Source organism: Phaenicophaeus curvirostris, chromosome 7 (genome assembly GCF_032191515.1).
Source record: "Phaenicophaeus curvirostris isolate KB17595 chromosome 7, BPBGC_Pcur_1.0, whole genome shotgun sequence".
NCBI lineage: Eukaryota > Metazoa > Chordata > Aves > Cuculiformes > Cuculidae > Phaenicophaeus > Phaenicophaeus curvirostris.
In genome coordinates, this window is record NC_091398.1 from 4,251,173 (window position 1) to 4,269,357 (window position 18,185).

The window sequence follows — 18,185 nt, forward strand, 5'->3', positions numbered from 1 at the left end:
GGTGCCAGTTTTTAACAGTTCAGGAAAATGCTTTCCTTCACGAAAAGCACTCAGGAGTCAGGTTTTCCAGCATTTTTTTTTTTTCCCAGCTTGCAGTGGTTATAGCAAAATCTCCACCAGAGCTTTCACCCTCCAGGATTGCAAGGAACTTCTTTAAGAAAAGAGTCCAGAATGAAATTGCCATGTTGAAAATAAAGGTGGGGAGGCTCAGGTTGCCTAAAGAAGCTCTGGCTGCCCCATCCCTGGAGGGGTTCAAGGCCAGGTTGGATAGGGCTGGGAGCCCCCGATCCAGTGGGAAGTGTCCCTGCCCATGGCAGGGGTGGGACTGGATGGGCTTTAATGTCCCTTCCCACCCAAACCTTCCTGAGATTCTATACCAATACATTATTAAAAATAACAACAATAGAGGAGAACAAAGTTAGAAGACTGATAAACAACATCATCAAGAATTAAACTGAAATACAGTAAGGAATTAAAGTGATTGAGCACAAGTTCACATCCATGATTTTATCCTCCACTCCCTGCACGCTGGTGTCAACTCTGGCTTTTGTGACCAGCAGTAACTCAGGACACAAAGCAAGAACACACTGAGGAAAGCAAGAATGCATTTGTGCCTTACTAAGGCAAAACAAGCAGGACTTACCACCAAACAACAAAAATCACACAATTTACCATCTTAAACCCACTTTTTTTGTTTCTCACCAAACCAGACGCTTACTGTTAGTTCAGTCAAACCAGCTCTGAGCAGAGTTTCAGTTCAACCCTCCCAAGAAGCACATTACCTCTGGGAAATAAAAGCTGCTGTCCTTCCTTTGTCTTCTTGAGGGCCATCCTCAAAAAGAAGATCATCTCTTCACCCACCCTTTCTGCAAGCACCTCTTCCTTTACTAGGAAAGGTACTGTGGAGGGGAGGATATAAGGGACACCTGTGCTTCAAGGTCCCTCTTCTCCACTAATTGTCAATTGGTGCCAAAAAACCTTTTTTTTTTTCTGTAAGAGTTTACTGCTTCTTTTTCTCTACTAACTAACCTCATCTCCTGTGATTTTAGGGTGGTTTTGGGGAAGCATGATGCTAAAACTCATCTCTCATTGATGAATAATGTCCCCTGATTTCATGTAACCAAAAATATCACAATAGAGGTCCCAGAGAAAGCTGGAAATAAATCCAGAGGCCTCTAAAAAGCTAAAATCGAAAATAAGATGACTAAAAAGAACAGGCAACATATTATTGCTTGAAAAAGATGTTATATTTCCCAGTTGGTCAGGGCAAAAAACCCAAAGCTAAGAGTGAGTGTTGTTTTAATACACCATGATATCCAGGTTTATCTCATGGTCTCCCAAGAGCTGACTCATAACTTTGAGCATTTTGGGTTTGCTAGGGTGAAGGTACATAAAATACAGCTGGTGGTTTCTCTGCCCCAGGGCTCCAGGACTGAACCATGATCCAAAGGGACCTAACAGAGGTCTCTTAACCCTGAACCCCACCTCTGTCTCGGGATGGAACCTGAACAAATCAGTTTTTTTCGAGGGGTTTCAAGCCGAAGCAGCCCTAAAATTGTAGGTGCTGACCCACTATTGAGTTTGGAAATCTCATTCAATGTAAAGCCCAGTATCCCACCACTGCAAGAAGATCATGGGGGTTGTCGCAAGCCAGGGAGAATTTGTAAATTTACTTTTCCCTTTTGCTGTGTTTCATGGCTGGAAGCAGCCCTGTAAGGCTCTCTGCAGCTGTGGAACATTAAAACCAAAAAACTCCAAATGTTTGCTTTGCTCCTGTCATTTATTTACTGGAAAGACATTAATTTTCACTGGTTTATCTTGATGCTCTGTTCACCCCCAGCTGGTGTGACTGCAGAGGGATAGGATGCCAGCAGCCAATAAACAGGATGATAACATAACTTCCTGTCTTTAAGAAAAGAAATACTAGCAAATTTACAGTGTGCATTATTTTAACGGGATGTTTTTCTGTAACATGCATTTTATTTCACGTTTTTCATTCATTGCTAGCAGCATTTTTACTCCCAACATATGCTGCAAGGCAAGACCATCTCAAAAAACGTGCAACTCTTCCATAAACCTCTTCTGCCCAGAGGGGTGATGCTCTGCTGGGGTGGAATGGGTGGTTATCAAAAGCTCAGTGTTTTTTGCAAACCTCAGCTCTGGGATTTACATCTGTATTTCTGTGCAGAGGGGATGATCCTGAAGTCGTGGGGGAGCTGAGCCCAGCTTTCCCCTCCCTATGTGTGGTTGAAATTAGGTTTTCTAGAAGCAAGATTTACATCAGTGACACGGTCCAGCCGAGCAGGTTTGCTCCCACTGGAGGTGCTGGGAAGTTTGGCTTGGACTCTGATAGCCGAGGGGATGGATGGGTGCCAGCTAACAAAGATGATTTTACAGTCTTTTTGTGAATGACAGGGATATCTCCGGGCTGCAGAAACAGCCTTTTATAAATTGAGGAGCTGCCAGTAACAGAGAATACCTGTCATGTCTTAATTAATACTATGTGCTATATACAGCTTTCCTGAAGGAGACGTTGTTTCAGAAGGCTTGCCAGGTAGATCACAGATAAGCAAGTTTCATAAGTTATATTTTTGGCTCCAGCGCCTAAAATATTATTCTTGGTGCCTTTCCAAAATGTGATCAGCTGGCACAGTCTATTCTACGGCTGGGGCTGCAGCCTGAGGCAGTCCAAGGGCTTTTTGCTGTACAGCCAGATCATGTGGCTGTCTTGGGGCTAGAGTAATTAAATTTCCATTCTGTGTGTTTGGGAGAGCTGAGAAGGTGAGCTGAGGCAGAGATATGTCCAGGGTAATTACTTTATGGTATTTGTAAAACTAAAATAAGAAAGGAGAACAGCATGTGGGAACAGGTTGGCTGAGATTTCTCACCTGGTCTTCCATGGATGAAGAGGACAGGTGAAAGGCCATCATATATTTTGAGGGTTGGTGGTAGAAACCTAGGCTGACCATTTTTCTATGTGTTAGATACTACCTGGGACAGCACAGGCAAGAAGAAAGCCACCTAAGTCCACAGGGGTGATTAAATGTCAGTTATGTGAGTGGTGATTCCTCTTCTAAAGAAACTCTTGCTAAAGATTAAAATATTGCATTAAAATATTATTTTTCCTGCCAATGTGCCACGAAAGCTTTGCAAACCCACGTGGTTTGGCTTCTCTATCTCATGCCTCATGTATGCCTGGCCAGCGCTGCCACCGTTTCTTACTCTCCCTGTTTTTCTTCCTCAGGTCTCACATTGGGTGCTTTAAAACAAAAAGGGCAAAAGGAAAACAACAATAAAAGACCAAAATGAGGAAACATCGACATTTGCCCTTTGTGGCAATATTTTGCTTTCTACTCTCAGGCTTTTGTTCGGTTCGTGCCCAGCAGCAAGGAGGTAAGACTGGACGGTTTCATCTGACTTCGCTCGCTTGAAAACGTGCTGCTAGTTCACACCATTTGATTTTTATCATGCATGTCAATGATATGTTGTGGTTTACCTTTTGCTCCTCAGCTCCCACTTGGCTAAGGGTCCTTTTGGACCCAGACCCAGCACACACAATGTCTTTCTGAGCACGTCATGGGTCAGTGACACGGCTTTGAGGATGCTCTGCAGAGGATGGGCATGTGGCACATGCAACCAGGGTGGCCCTGAGGGGGTTTTCTCCTGGGCAGAGCTGTTTTGTCCTCCTTGCATGTGTAGGAAGGCTTTTTTTTTTTACAGTGAGAAGAGCATTGCCACCAACTTGCAGAGAGGCTGTTTGCTCTGTTTTTTAAGAGGAGACTCTGGTGCCTTTGGGACCAGAGCTGGTGTCACGAAGCGGGGTGTTCACAGCATGAGAAATGTGGAAAACTCGTGCCTGCACCCCGGGTGCTTAAACTGAGCAGCCCTTTCTTCCTGAAGCACCTCTGAGGGGGCAGCCAAGCCCTGAGCCAACAAAAAACATGCAGGAGACCATTGGCAGCTAGAAGCCAAACAAGCCTAAATTCACATGTGAAGCTCTTGGGCATCTTTATCTGGCTCGGGGCTGGTGCCCAGACCTGTGCAGCGGGGGTATAGGAGGGCAGGAGCATCTCGCCTCCTCCTCCTCGAGAAGGATAGGTCGCATGCTGTCCCCTCCTGTTCCTCAGGGTCTGCAGTGTCAGGGCACTGAAGGCTGTCTGTTTTTAATCTAGCGCTTCTTGTTTTGCCGTGTGTGATAAGGGGAAGCTAAGCTTCACTTCCACCATGCGAAAGAGGCTGTTGATTGCTTGGGTGAGGAGGAGGAGGTGGAGGCATGCTTGTGCTGACCGATAGAAAAATCCTAAACCTGCATCTGTTTTTTTAAAGCTGTCAAAACCGTTGCCGTGGCTGATATAATATTTCTAGTGGATTCCTCTTGGAAAATTGGGAAGGAACATTTCCAACTCGTTCGAGAGTTTCTGTATGATGTTGTAAAAGCTTTAGATGTGGGAGGAAATGATTTTCGCTTTGCCTTGGTCCAGTTCAGCGGAAACCCCCGCACAGAGTTCCAGTTAAATACCTACCCCTCTACCCGAGACGTCCTGTCCCATATTGCCAACATGTCTTACGTGGGGGGAGACACCAAGACTGGAAAAGGATTAGAGTACCTAATCGAGAACCATCTCACTGAAGCTGCTGGAAGCAGAGCCAGTGAAGGCGTCCCCCAAGTTATTATAGTGTTAACGGATGGACGATCCCAGGATGATGTGGCTCTGCCATCATCTGTCCTTAAATCAGCCCGTGTAAACATGTTTGCGGTCGGCGTGCAGGATGCAGTGGAAGGGGAGTTAAAGGAAATAGCGAGCGAACCCTTCGATACGCACCTTTTCAACCTAGAGAATTTTACTGCTCTCCATGGCATAGTTGGAGACTTAGTGGCGAGCGTCCATTCATCCATGACTCCAGAAAAGGCTGGGGCCACAGGACTGGTTAAAGACATCACAGGTAATGGCTGATTGCTGGTGGCTCCCATCAGCGTGGTATCTGCTGGTGTTGTGCTCTTTGAAGCCTTTGTAGGGGCAAGACTGAGATGGACGTTCAGAGGTTTAAAAACAAAGGTTTGAGGCATGTGGCCCTGTGTTTGTGGATATAAAATGTGCCGTTGTTTGCAGAATGAGCTGACATCCCTGCCAGAGCTGCTACCAAGCAGAGCAGGAGCACTTGGATGGGCAGCAGCCCGTTGTGGCTATCCCAGTGCTCCTATGACACGGAAATGCAAACATAGGGAGCTCTGTGGAGTTATTAAATTACCCCATCCTGCCCACTCCTAAGGCAGGGAAATAGAGGATGAACACACCAGCTGTGATGGTGACTCTTTGAGGCCCTGACTGAAAACCTTCCTGAGACTGAGGGGGTAGCTGCTGGCTGTAGGGAAACGACGCAGGATGTTCCCTTGCAGCTAGCAGGGGATACAGGCAACGTGCTACTCCAGACAGCCACGTTCTTGGAGAAAGATGGCGAAAGCAGTTGGGTGGAGAACTTCTCCCCTGAAACCCTTTCCCTGAGCTGGCCCTTAGCCTCTCTCCTTATCCACTTGGAGAAGGTGTGTGGCTGGAGAGTCCCTTTTGCAATGTCACTCAAATGCCTTCTTTACAAGCTGAGGGCTTCCACCTCCCAATTCACCTGCAGAGAATGCTGGCCCTTTCTGTAAGGCAAAACCTCTCTACAAACCATGTTGACTTCAACTGATCTGCTCTGACTGCAAGCCAGGAGGTCAACTTGCCTGGAGGGGGGAAAGAAGCCAGTCTTCCTCTGTCCCTTCCCTGTTTATGCAATTTCAGCATGCAAAGGGCCTTCTGAGCAGCTTTGTTGTGTTTCAAAACAGAAGTCCCAGAGATCAAACCTTTCTTTTTATTCCTGAGACTCCATCTGAAGGTCAATAGCTTGTGGGGTGATGTAAGGCAACAGCAGCGTAATGAGGCAGCGTAACATTAATCCCCCTGTGTTGTCTTGCCTGATTAACCCTCACGCCAGCCCCACTGAGTGCTCTCCATCACTGCATGACACCGAGCAACACCAAAAGGCTGTGCTCACGTGTGTTTTTGTTGTGCAAAGTGCTTGGCAGGGCAAATATCCAGCCACAGGGAAGAATAGCAGCTGCCCCAGAAAGATGAGATAAGGTTCACCACTTGTAATTTAATTATGATGGTGTTTGAGGAGAATGAATGTTATACCCATCCTGCTGTCGGCACTGTTTGGTGTCTTCGCCATGAAGGACCCCAGTGCTTCCCTGTTGAAATCAGTAGAAGAATTGATCTTTAAGGATGTGCCCTCATCTGGGGCACATCAGCAGGTAATCCCATAAGGCATAGATATCTGGCCTCATGAACATTACTTTAAAAGCTTTAAAGACAAATTCCTTCTTCATGTATATCATGCATTTCCAAGTTTGTTTCTACTCAAAGATATGTTTTTTCAAACATTTCCTTCCCTCCCTATAACACAAATTCAAGCTAACGATGCTGTTGTAGTTTTGCCCCTGTGTGACTTGCATGGGCAATCTATGGAGTATCATTAAAAATGGGAAAAGATGCTACTTGGATGGCAAGAACGTGCAAAGCATGGTACGAGTGTTTGCATAAGAGTTTAAGAAGTCATTTATTCAGCTGATAACTCCATGTAGCATTAAAATGCCATGGGTATTATGCTAGAAATGAGTCCTAATGTGAACTGGAAATGTAAAAACCTCTGGTCCTGTAGTCCTTTCAGGACAGAGAACCAAAGCTGCTGGTCTGTGGCAGTCCCCAGAGCTGGCTAGCGTAAAGTATGAAAGTCAGCCCCAAGTTTGCCCTGATGTATTCATTAAATCTTAGCTGTCTTTGTCTCATCTGACCCTCCTTGCTTAGTTGTGTAACAACCACGCTTTTATTTGTTCTCCAGCACCAGCTTGTTCCATAAATGTGCACTGAAGTACAAGGTTTTTTTTCCAGTGATGACATATTATCCAACGCATCTGTTCATACCTATTGTCTCTCCTGTGGGAGTGACCTGTGTTGACTCTCATTGGTGTCTGAAATCTTGTTCCTCAAAAATATGTCCAGGGTATCTAAAGCAGCTCCGGGTACCGTGCTTTGAGATTTCCCTTTCATATATATGATAGAGTAGAACGTGAACATCCCAACTGAGAATGGCACAGTAAAGGCAACCCTAAGCACCTCTGAATTTCAACTCAATGATGGAAAAATAAATCCTGGAGTCCTTTGCAATTCTGATCCATGTTGATGAGTTGGACTTGATGATCCTTATGATTCCCTTCCAACTTGAGGTCTTCTATGATTCTGTGTTCCCCAAGACAACACTGGGTATTGAGTTGGCCCAGGGAAGTGTTGATGCCCTGAAGACCTTCTCCTTTGTCACTGGAATTGCAGCATTCTTTGAATCTCCCAGTGGCATAGTGCTGTATGAAAACATTTACTAGAAAACCAGCTAAACAGGAAGAAAAACCAAGATTGACACCACCAGTTAATAGCAAAGACTGCAAGTTTATCACTGGCCTTGCTAAAGTGAGTGCCAATTTTGCTACTGGTTTCACCTTTGGCTTTCAAAAGTTGAGAGCTGAGTGGCACTTCCAAATGTCACCTGTCATTCATTTGCAAATAGTCTGAAATTTGATATCTTGACAAGATTTGAGAGTAATAGCATGGAAACACCTGAGCATGCTTTGGGGTCTTCTCCCTCCCTCTCCCCTTTTTGCATGCATAGAGCTCTTGGTGATATTGATGGTAAAATTGATTGAGCAAAAGGAGTAAGAGCAGACACCAGGGAATTTTGGGTCTGCCTTGGTAAGTCTGACAGCAAAAACGCTTCCCCTAACAATGTTGTTAACGTCATATAAAACTTTTGTATAGCGTGTGTATATTCTCAGCAGATGCTTGTGATCCTCTGTATATGGTCACAAATAGAGTTGGATAATTGTGTCATGACTGATTTCATCACCCTGTTTTAACCTGATTCTGCATTCCTTGATTGAATATCCTGAGTCCATGTGAAAAAATACAGACCAGACCCAACAGATGCATTGATAATCAATGCATCTTTGTGCAAAATTGTTAAAGACAAGTTTTTCATGGCATGAGTTGATAACTCTGCAACTCAGATTGCTGGACAAATACCATTGTGTGTATGCTGGCATCTGGTAAAAGAGTTACAGTGCAAGAATAATAACCCAAACCTATACAATTATTTTAAACAAATGCATTTCAAATGATAATCCTTCATGATGAGCTATATATTCAATATAGCCAATATATTCAGCCGCTGTTTATAACCAGCAAAAGAGCAGAATTGCAACAGAAAGGCTGAAATTTTTCATGTATCCAGTAAATGGTGGTCTTTTTCCTTCCAAAAAAAACCCAGAAAAAGAGACTTCAATGAGGAAAAACCTCCTACAAATATCACTGTCCTCATCTGCTGTCTTCAGAGTGAATTAACATAAAAATCCACTTTTTTTTTTTTTCTTTTTACTGTGTCTAAATAGTTGGACAGTACTGGCCACTGCTGGAATGGATCTAGATCTCCAAAAATCCTATTTTGCCAAGGTTTCTCCTCGCATACCAATAATTCTACCCGCTACGTAACCGCAGCCGCCAGCTCAGGTTGTGTCCGCTTGAGCCATCTCTTGATGGGCAGTGGATGCTCCTGGATGGGGCTGGGAGCTCGTATTCAATCAGAATGCAGAACAAAGAGGCAAATGTCACCTCCTCAGTGAACATGTGTTTTGTTTTCTCATTTTCGTGTTTCTTACTAGTTTTCCAAGAAACATGTCAGAACACTGTACAACTGCATGTAATCACTCATTTTAATGCTTTCACCTTTTGCATTTCTTTTTTTAAAGCTCAAGAGTCCGCTGACCTTATTTTCCTTATTGATGGATCAAACAACATCGGAAGTGTCAATTTTCAAGCCATACGTGATTTCCTTGTAAATTTGATTGAAAGCCTCAGAGTTGGAGCTCAGCAAACACACATTGGGGTGGTGCAGTATAGTGAACAACCCAGAACCGAGTTCGCTTTGAACAGCTACTCCACAAAAGCCGATGTGCTGGATGCCGTGAAGGCACTTAGTTTCCTTGGTGGTGAGGAAGCGAACACCGGTGCGGCACTGGAGTTTGTGGTGGAGAACCTCTTCACCCAGGCAGGAGGCAGCAGGATAGAGGAAGCGGTGCCTCAGATTTTAGTGCTGATAAGTGGTGGAGAGTCTAGTGATGATATCCGAGAGGGCTTGTTAGCGATAAAGCAAGCTGGTATATTTTCATTTAGCATTGGGGTCCTGAATGCTGACAGTGCAGAGCTGCAGCAGATTGCTACTGATGGAAGCTTCACATTTACTGCCCTGGATATCCATAACCTTGATGCTCTTCGAGAATTATTACTGCCTAACATTGTTGGAGTGGCCCAAAGGCTCATTTTATTAGAGGCCCCAACCATTGTGACTGAAGGTATGTATGCCTTTCTAGACTGTTGCATTTTGATAAATCAATGAATGAACGACCTTTTGCACGCTTTAAAAGCATATTTATTTTTCTTAATTTTTTTTTTTTAAATTTTTGCAATGCTTCTCTCTGGTCTGGTTATGGAGAAATAATGGGAAAGACAAATAGCCCTGTGGCTAATGTGCAGAAAGTCATTTTCCCAGGGGTTATATTTCGAAAACTGAGGTTTTGTGTTAATAACTGGCATGGCATGGGGTTTTAAATGACACAAGCAGAGTATAAAAAATCTCATATAATCCTTATTGTGATGTCTAAGCACCCTGGGGGTTAATACTGCAGCACATTCAGTTCTGAAAACATTTATGCTGCCTAAGCTCATGTTATTTGTCAGTTGAAAGTGTTGTGAGAATGAGATTTGACTGGGGAAGCTAACAGGGATGTTAAATGAATCCCTGTTCCGCAGAATTAATGTTGTCGGCTTGCTAAGACAGTAAAATTCCATAGCTCACTGAAACTGTGCCCTGCCCTTTGGAAAAGGGTGGAATTCCTGGGTTGTTGAACTTAAAAGGAAGACGGCCCTTAGTTCTTCTGAATTGAAATCCCTCTCCTGCTAACATAAATTCCCATACAATCTGTAAGCTGCAAAAGTTTACAGCTTTCGTTGAGGCCATGGGAAATGAAAATATATGTGTCAATATTCTGCTTAGACCCCATTATTTCTGGACTAGCACTAGCTTGGGTGTAGTAGAAAAATGAATGTATGAATTTATTAAGCAAGTAGGTGTCTATGAGTTTCTCATCCTATGGTTTTGTGACTAAGCTAAGCTTGTTGATACAGAGGCTTTATGAAAGACACACTGTGTCATGTTTCGGGGGCCCCTGGGAAGGGCTAGGCTGGAGTTGCTGCACTTAATTAGCAGCATGCTTAATGCAAACAAGACTTTTGGGATCCAAGAGCCAGTCTGGAGTTCTGCACATACTGTTCAACTCATGCTGTATGTTAACATCTAAAACTGCATCCCAGATGTCTTCGCTGATCTATGTCTAAACACGATTGCTATCCCGTGGCTCAAATCAAAGGGAAGGAATTTGCCCAAAAGATCATTTTATGGCATTGCCTTGATTATTCCAGGAAAGAACATAACGAACTTCTGCTTGTAGCACCCTGCAAAATCCATATTTAGCTAAATAAGCTGGAGTGTTCATGTTTAGCTGAAATGTGCGTGCCAGAACCCATGCGAGTCAATGGGAAAACCTCTTTTTCTGTCCCACTGATTTTTAATACAGTTTCAATTTCAAGGATTAAAAATGTTGATATGTTTGATTTCATCTCTACTTGCATATCTTCGCTTAAAAAGCCAGGTCATTTGTAGAAGGTACTACAGTAGCATCAGCCTGTGCAATTATGTATAGGTTGATACGCTATTATAAATGGAGAAGCTGGTGTTTTCAGAGGACCTCTAGGGAATTTCCTTCGTCTAGTGTCCATGGCAATTGGTTTTGACTGGTCTGCGTGGTTCACATCAGTGCTTTGGAAGCCTGCAGTGTGAAACACTGGTTTGGGACACACACTGCAGCCCGAAAGGGATGCCAAACCCATTGAGATGCCACGTGTTCCTGTGAATTACTGAAATCATCACACTTCACTTTAGTTCTCCAGCAGTATGCTAGTCCTCCTGGGTTGAAATGGTGTCTCAAAGTGCCTCTCTGCCTCTCTTCTCCCCTATGCTTTAGCTACTGGGGGAGCCTAGATGATTAAATTGCTTGAAGTGCTTCACCAAAGATAGCCGAGATGGCAATGAGAAGTGAACAATGCAGGGCTGGGTTCAGTGCTGACACCCTCTGACATTCTCAGCTTTTAGAGTCGAACTTAAAATGCTTTGATCCCAAGTCATTTCAGATTCCTGGGAGACTTGCCATCAGCTTCACTGGGCTTTGGATTAGACTCTATGAGATGTGTACTGTCTTGCGTAAATGCTTTTGCTTTAATTATGTCTATTGAAATCAGCACTGTGGGGTGTTTCTTCCTCTGGGTTTTGGTTTCGTTTCTTGCATTCCTCTGCTCAAAGGAAATGTTCTGCAGGATTTGAGAGCTGCGAGAGGAATTAGTAGCAGAGGGAACCATTCCTTCCCAGTCTCCCTCATCTCCACAAACCCCCTTTGATGTATCTGACAAATGCCTATATAAAGTCAAAATTTTGCAGGGTCTCCATTTTTGGGTATCTGGCTGCTGACAAGCTAAAGAAACGCTAGGGCCATCTTTCATGGGTGATACAAAGCAGGAATTCCAGCCCTTGTTATCCCTTTGGAAAGTTTCCTGTTTTCATCCCTCTCCTTCGAGTAACTGATGAGGAAAAAAATCTGGCTGGGGAGGATGAATTCTGGGAATCTTACGGCTCTGGGAAGGGGGTAGTTTAAATAACACGTTGCTTTGGGAGTAGCTCAGTCTTGATAGCTCAGGCAGTCAACTGCACTCGACTGGCAGCTCGTGTCAGGCTGTGGCTCGGAGAGGGTTCCACCTAATTTGCTTTTCATGTGGAATCTTAATTTTTTGTCTGACAGCACCAAGGTGGGCTATTTTAAGCTTCAAATTTCAACAGTCGGCCCTTACTCAGTCCCCAGCAAGGGGCTACAAGGGGTTTTACAAAGACTCACGCTTTCCGACAGAAGCAGGTCTCTCGGGTAGCAAAGCAGAAGGGTCAGCTGAGTCACAGGCATCGACTCCAGCTCTAAATCTCTCCTTGGGGCAGCCACGTCTCATGACACTCGCCCATAATGAGAAACCTGGTGGAGACTGGCTTTTGGGAGCACTGCTTTCTGTGGCCAGCTGGTGTCCAGCCAAGGAGGACTGCAGCCAAAGCTTTGTTCTTTCTTCAAATCTAAAGTAAATAACCTTCCTGCGGAGGAGCCCTGATGGGCTGAGGGACTTCCCTTTTCCATCTGGGAAATAAAGGAGAATGTTTGCTACCTCTTGTCCCAAGGGGTGTGAGATTCCAATGATGCTGGGTGTCTTTTTCCACTGGGCTGTGCGGTGGGCTTGGGGGGTGATGGACCTGCTGTCTTGAATATTGACCCCATCTTGGGAGTTCATAGGCAGGTAATTTAATGACTCTCTCAAGTCCCACATAACATGATGATCCACGATGCTCAAGCATAATCTGGAAGTAACACAAGGTTTCCTTTATCACTTCAATGGCATGAAATCAAGGAGGTGATGCGAGTGGTGTTCTTCACAACGTGGGCGATAACACGTTGCTACAAAGAACAAACAAGGGTTGTTTAAAAGATGGTGTTAAGATTATCTCCCATAATGATCATGTATAATGTTTTTTTTCATAATGATATGGGTTAATATATGCTGTTCTACATATATTTGCTATGTTAAATATGATGGGTGCTTTGGTTCCAGTGCCACACAACAGGTTTCTTTCCTCTTAACTATCTTTCTTCAGACTTAGTCAGGGAACTGGAAAGTTAAGTTTGCTCTTTCTGTGTCTATTGATCCCATCATCAATAATAAAGTTTCAGGGATTACAACCTGAGGGATCTGTTTTGTTAAAGAGATGGTGACCGGAACATAATTCAGCTCTTCCATGACTGGGCTTCATAACTTCGTAACTTCATAACTTGTTTTTGTTAGATAAAGAATAAGATATAGGATGAGAAGACCAAAGACCAGGTACGTTGAGTAATCAGAGACTGTTCTTTACTTGTGTCATTGCTCTTGGGTACCTAATCCTTGTGAGACCAAAGCACACTTGTAAAATTCAGATGGCTCCACTGCAGAGAGAAGGAGTGTCACCTGCTTATCTCATGTGCCAGCTGAACGCCGTGATTTCTCCTGACTATTTGCCTGCCTTTCTTGTTTTGACATATATATATGCATTTCAATATTAAGTTCTATAAAAAAGTGCAATTCTTGCATCAATCTTGTGTCTTAGAAAGGGGAAATATTCAATTGGAGTTCTTATTAGCTCTCTACTAGAACCCCAAAAACATTTGTTGAAAGCAAGACCCTCTTAAAGTGCTGAGAGTAACAGCACTTCAGGCAAACAAGAAGTCCTAAATGTTGTTGGATGTAAAATTGATGCACGGAGCGTAGTGGAGGCTTCCCTTAATGTTGTCTTCATGTGTTACTTGCAGTTATTGAAGTGAACAAGAAGGATATAGTCTTCCTGATAGATGGCTCAACTGCTTTGGGGACTGCCCCCTTTAATGCGATTCGTGATTTCGTTGCCAAAATTGTCCAAAGGCTGGAGGTTGGACCCGACCTGATCCAAGTCGCGGTGGCACAGTACGCAGACACTGCGAAGCCAGAGTTTTATTTTAACACCCACCAGACCAGAAAGGATGTGATGGCTAATGTGAGGAGAATGAAGCTCATGGGTGGTACTGCCCTCAACACTGGCTCGGCACTGGACTTTGTGAGGAACAACTTTTTCACTGCTGCTGCGGGGTGCAGGATAGAGGAAGGGGTGCTCCCCATGCTGGTGCTCATCACTGGTGGTAAGTCCAGGGATGCTGTTGACCAAGCTGTGGCGGAGATGAAAAGGAACCGGATAGTGATCCTTGCCATTGGATCGAGGAATGCTGACCTGGCAGAACTTCAAGAAATTGCCCATGAGAGGGATTTTGTCTTCAATCCGGATGATTTCCGCCTTCAGTTCATGCAAGCTATTCTTCCTGAAGTGCTGTCGCCTATACGGACGCTCTCGGGCGGATTTATTGTCCCAGAACCACCACCAGGTAATTAATTACCTTTTTCTAATTAAGGACATATAGCTTATGTTCATTGACTCTTATTCTGTGACACGTAGAGCTAAGGGAGGAAAAAAGCATCAAGAGCTTGTTTCAGCATAGCTAAATGTTGTCTCTCTGATTTGCAAAATGTGCTCGAACAGATTTTGGTGAATTTGGTAGCGTGGCGGTTGTTGCAGGTTTGCCCTTCCTTGCTGGAGATTTTTGATTGTTTCCATATTTATCACTGACATTTAATGGCATAGATGTGGAAGATGTGCATTGCTAGTTAGGCACTGAAATTGTTCAATGGAGGCTTTTTCTCTCCCTTAGGGTTTGTGTAGCCTATGAGCAGAGCACACCGTGAATGTTATAATCTCTTCCCCAGTTTGAAAATCGACTGTAGTGGACGTTTGCTCATTAAAGCTTAAAAGTTTGTGCTGAGTGTAAAGAAAATAAGCAAGTGTGTTCATGGAGATGTTCAGAGAAAACTAGCCTGACACTGTTGAACTGAAACTCGCCCTTTAGGAACATATTTACAGTTTTATCATTGACTCAGCTCAGGCTCTAAGAGGCATCTGAGACTGTTATGGTGTTGATTTTGTTTAATCTGTTTAGAAGATCATCCAAAGCCCCTGAAGCCAGAGGATTCCTTTAAGTCGGTCTTGCCATTGACATCAGTAGACTTTGGAAGCAATCCAGTCACTGGAGTCATGTCTTGAAGCAGTTTCCCCTGCATTTCAGGAGGTTTTCTAACTGCACGGAGATTTTATATCAAATTTCTCAGGATTTCTTCCCCGCAGAGATGCTTGAGGTTGAATTATTGTTGCACTAGATCATATTTGAGCTTTGCGTCTCTGTCCCATGGCATATGAACATTGGAAAAACAGGACTTCATCCAGCTCCCAGTGAGGTTCCCACTGGTTACGTTGGTGCCGAACCATATCTGTGTTTTTTTATTTTTTCCAAGTAATTTAAAATTATAGACTGTAGCACAAAAGAAACTGAGCTTTTGGAAAAGATTCTTAAAAATTAAAGCCTATGGGTGATTTACATGAAAAGCAGATATTTTAAAATCACTTTGCTATTTTTTATCCTTAATTAAGATGAATATCACGGGACTTATCATTTAATAAGCTTATTTTCAAGATGTGTTTCCTGCTAATACAGTTTTGCATGGCTCTACGTCACACCTGACATTTTTGTTTTTCAATGTAAATTAAACATGTTCCTAAACTTCCTTGCTCTTTTAGGCTCATTCATGCAGCTTCTCTTTTTTTTCCAGTCTTTTGCTCTACTGTACTCATAGCTATTCTCATACACAATAATCAGGAAATGAGATACTACTCCATAAAATGACTGTTATTAGTAACATAACTGACTTTGACACTAGGCAGTCTTTTACATTTCATAGAATAGAATGGTCTAAGTTGGAAGGGACCTTAAAGATCATCAGTTCCACCCCCTACCATGGGCAGGGACACCTCCCACTGGATCAGGGGCTCCAAGCCCCATCCAACCTGGCCTTGAACACCTCCAGGGATGGGGCAGCCACGACTTCCCTAGGCAAAATTTCAACTAGATATTGTCTCACCTTGGGCCTTAAATGGAATTTTTTCTGGGAAAATCTAAAAATACAGAAAGCCAAGGCAATTTGTAAAACCTGAGAACAATGCCTGTACTCCAAAGAAGTTTTTCCTCCTTTTTGGTTTGAATATCTTAGTATTTATCTATTTCATACATAAGACAGCAAGTCACAGGGACAAGGCAAGCTAGCAAGATCATAGAATGTTTTGGGTTGGAAGGGACCTTTAAAGAGCCAGTGAGCAGGGACGTCTTTAACTCAATCAGGTTGCACAGAACTCCATCCCACCTGACTTTGGATGTTTCCAGGGATGTAGCATCCACCACCTCCCTGGGAAACCTAAGCCAGTGTTTCACCACCCTCATTGTAAAAAAAAAAAATCTCCTAATATCAAGTCTCAAGCTCCCCTCCCTTATAGCTGTATATCCATAGGTAAATGCTTTAAAAAGAAAGCTATTGAACAGAATTAGCAAAGGGCTTAAATATATTATAGAATAAATTATTTGGAGGAAGTCATCCAGGGAATGTATTGGATGAGCCCACTTATCAGTTCTTTGAGATCTTACTTAAACTTTCAGCATTTTTGTCTGTGATCTGGACATCATGTGTTTAGCACAAAAAGCACGGGGCGATGATGCTGTGGTATTTTTGGGATGATGTTGCAGATTTATGTCTCAGGGCTCAGATGCCCTGGGAAGGATTTAACCTTAAAAAGGAGCCAAGAACTGGCTGGTTACTACCAGAAGTGTGAAATTTCTTCCCCCTTTAGCTGCCCTCAAAATATATGTCTGACATCAAAATGCAGTTTTCTGCCTCAAATGCAGATGTGAAAAAGGCAAATGTCTCAGGCAGCCATTGCAAACTCATCTGGATCAACTTTAATAAGCCTATTAGAATAAGCTATTTTTAATACCCACTCAAAATACCAACCGAATTGGATGCTTGGCAGAACGTTTTTCTCATGCAAGTGGAGCCTAACTCTGCGCCACGGGCCAGTTGCTGCTGGCTGCTGAGCCATGGAAAGCCACATGGCGTGTTTCTCTACATTTGGAGATGCATGGGAGCATCCCCATGGAATGGGGGATTGGTTAAGAAGGCAATGACAGAGCTGGGTGCCAAAGCTCACTTTAGGTGCCAGAAAGCAGAAACATTCTCTCAAGCTCTTGTTGTAAAGCCTTAGAATCATAGAATAACCAGGTTGGAAAAGACCCATCAGATCATCAAGTCCAACCATTCCCATCAATCACTAAACCGTGTCCCTCAGCACCTCGTCCACCCGTCCCTTGAACACCTCCAGGGAAGGTGAATCAACCCCCTCCCTGGGCAGCATCTGCCAGTGCCAAATGACCCTTTCTGTGAAATTTTTTTTCCTTGAGTGAATGTGTGGTGACTTGCAGGTGAGCAAAGTGTCTGCAGGCATTAATTGAGTGTCGTTCCACCAAAATCAATGAAGCTGCCTTTTACTGGCTAAGAATCTGGCCCAGAGCAAGCATGTCGAGAACATCTGCCGTGAGAGGCTGAGCCCCATCGATAAACCTGGCATTTGAAAGACTTTTCAATACAAGTCAGGAACCTCCCCTGCCCAATTTAGTCGTTTCCAGCAAGGTCCTTGTTACTTCTGTGCTGATCACACTTTCTCTCCTCTTTTCCTCCCCGCTTCCTCCTAACCATGTTTACATGCGTGTACAGCGTATGCTGTATGCACACATGAAAAAAAAGCTGTGTTTGTTTTTCTGTGATGTCTCATGTTATTTTCTGTGCTCTACTGCAGTTCAAGTAACCAAAAGGGATATCATCTTTCTTTTGGATGGATCACTCAACGTTGGAAATGCCGACTTCCCCTTTGTGCGGGACTTTGTTGCCACCCTAGTTAACAACCTTGATGTCGGCAGTGACAAAATCCGAGTTGGCTTAGTGCAATTTAGCGACACTCCTAAAACCGAGTTCTTTCTGTACTCGTACCAAACCAAATCAGACATAATTCAACGTATGGGGCAGCTGAGGCCCATGGGTGGGTCAGTGCTGAACACCGGCTCTGCACTGAACTTTGTGCTTTCGAATCACTTCACGGAGGCTGGTGGGAGCAGAATAAATGAACAAGTTCCACAGGTCCTAGTGCTGGTGATGGCAGGGAGGTCTGCCGATCCCTTCTTGCAAGTTTCCAATGAATTAGCTCGGGCCGGAGTGCTGACTTTTGCTGTTGGAGTTAGGAGTGCGGATAAGGCAGAACTTGAACAGATTGCCTTTAATCCAAGAATGGTGTATTTTATGGATGATTTCAGTGCTCTGACAGCTTTACCCCAGGAATTAAATAAGCCTATAACAACATATGTTAGTGGAGGTGTGGAAGAGGTTCCACTCGCCCCAACAGGTAATACCTACCTTCCTTCATGTTGACTGCATTAAGTTAATCTTGTTTCTCTTGGCTGTTTG

At 43.8% G+C, this 18,185-nt stretch overlaps 1 protein-coding gene across 1 annotated transcript in view; it reads left to right on the forward strand.

The window, feature by feature from the left end:
- The window catches only part of COL6A3 (collagen type VI alpha 3 chain), a 64,525-nt gene that overhangs the window by 6,066 nt on the left and 40,274 nt on the right, over nucleotides 1-18,185 (forward strand). The window contains exons 2-6 of the mRNA XM_069860641.1: nucleotides 3,245-3,393; nucleotides 4,327-4,944; nucleotides 8,834-9,436; nucleotides 13,574-14,176; nucleotides 17,524-18,123. Of these exons, the coding sequence (XP_069716742.1) occupies nucleotides 3,306-3,393; nucleotides 4,327-4,944; nucleotides 8,834-9,436; nucleotides 13,574-14,176; nucleotides 17,524-18,123 (2,512 nt within the window). The 5' untranslated portion in view covers nucleotides 3,245-3,305. The remainder of the gene's footprint in view (nucleotides 1-3,244; nucleotides 3,394-4,326; nucleotides 4,945-8,833; nucleotides 9,437-13,573; nucleotides 14,177-17,523; nucleotides 18,124-18,185) is intronic.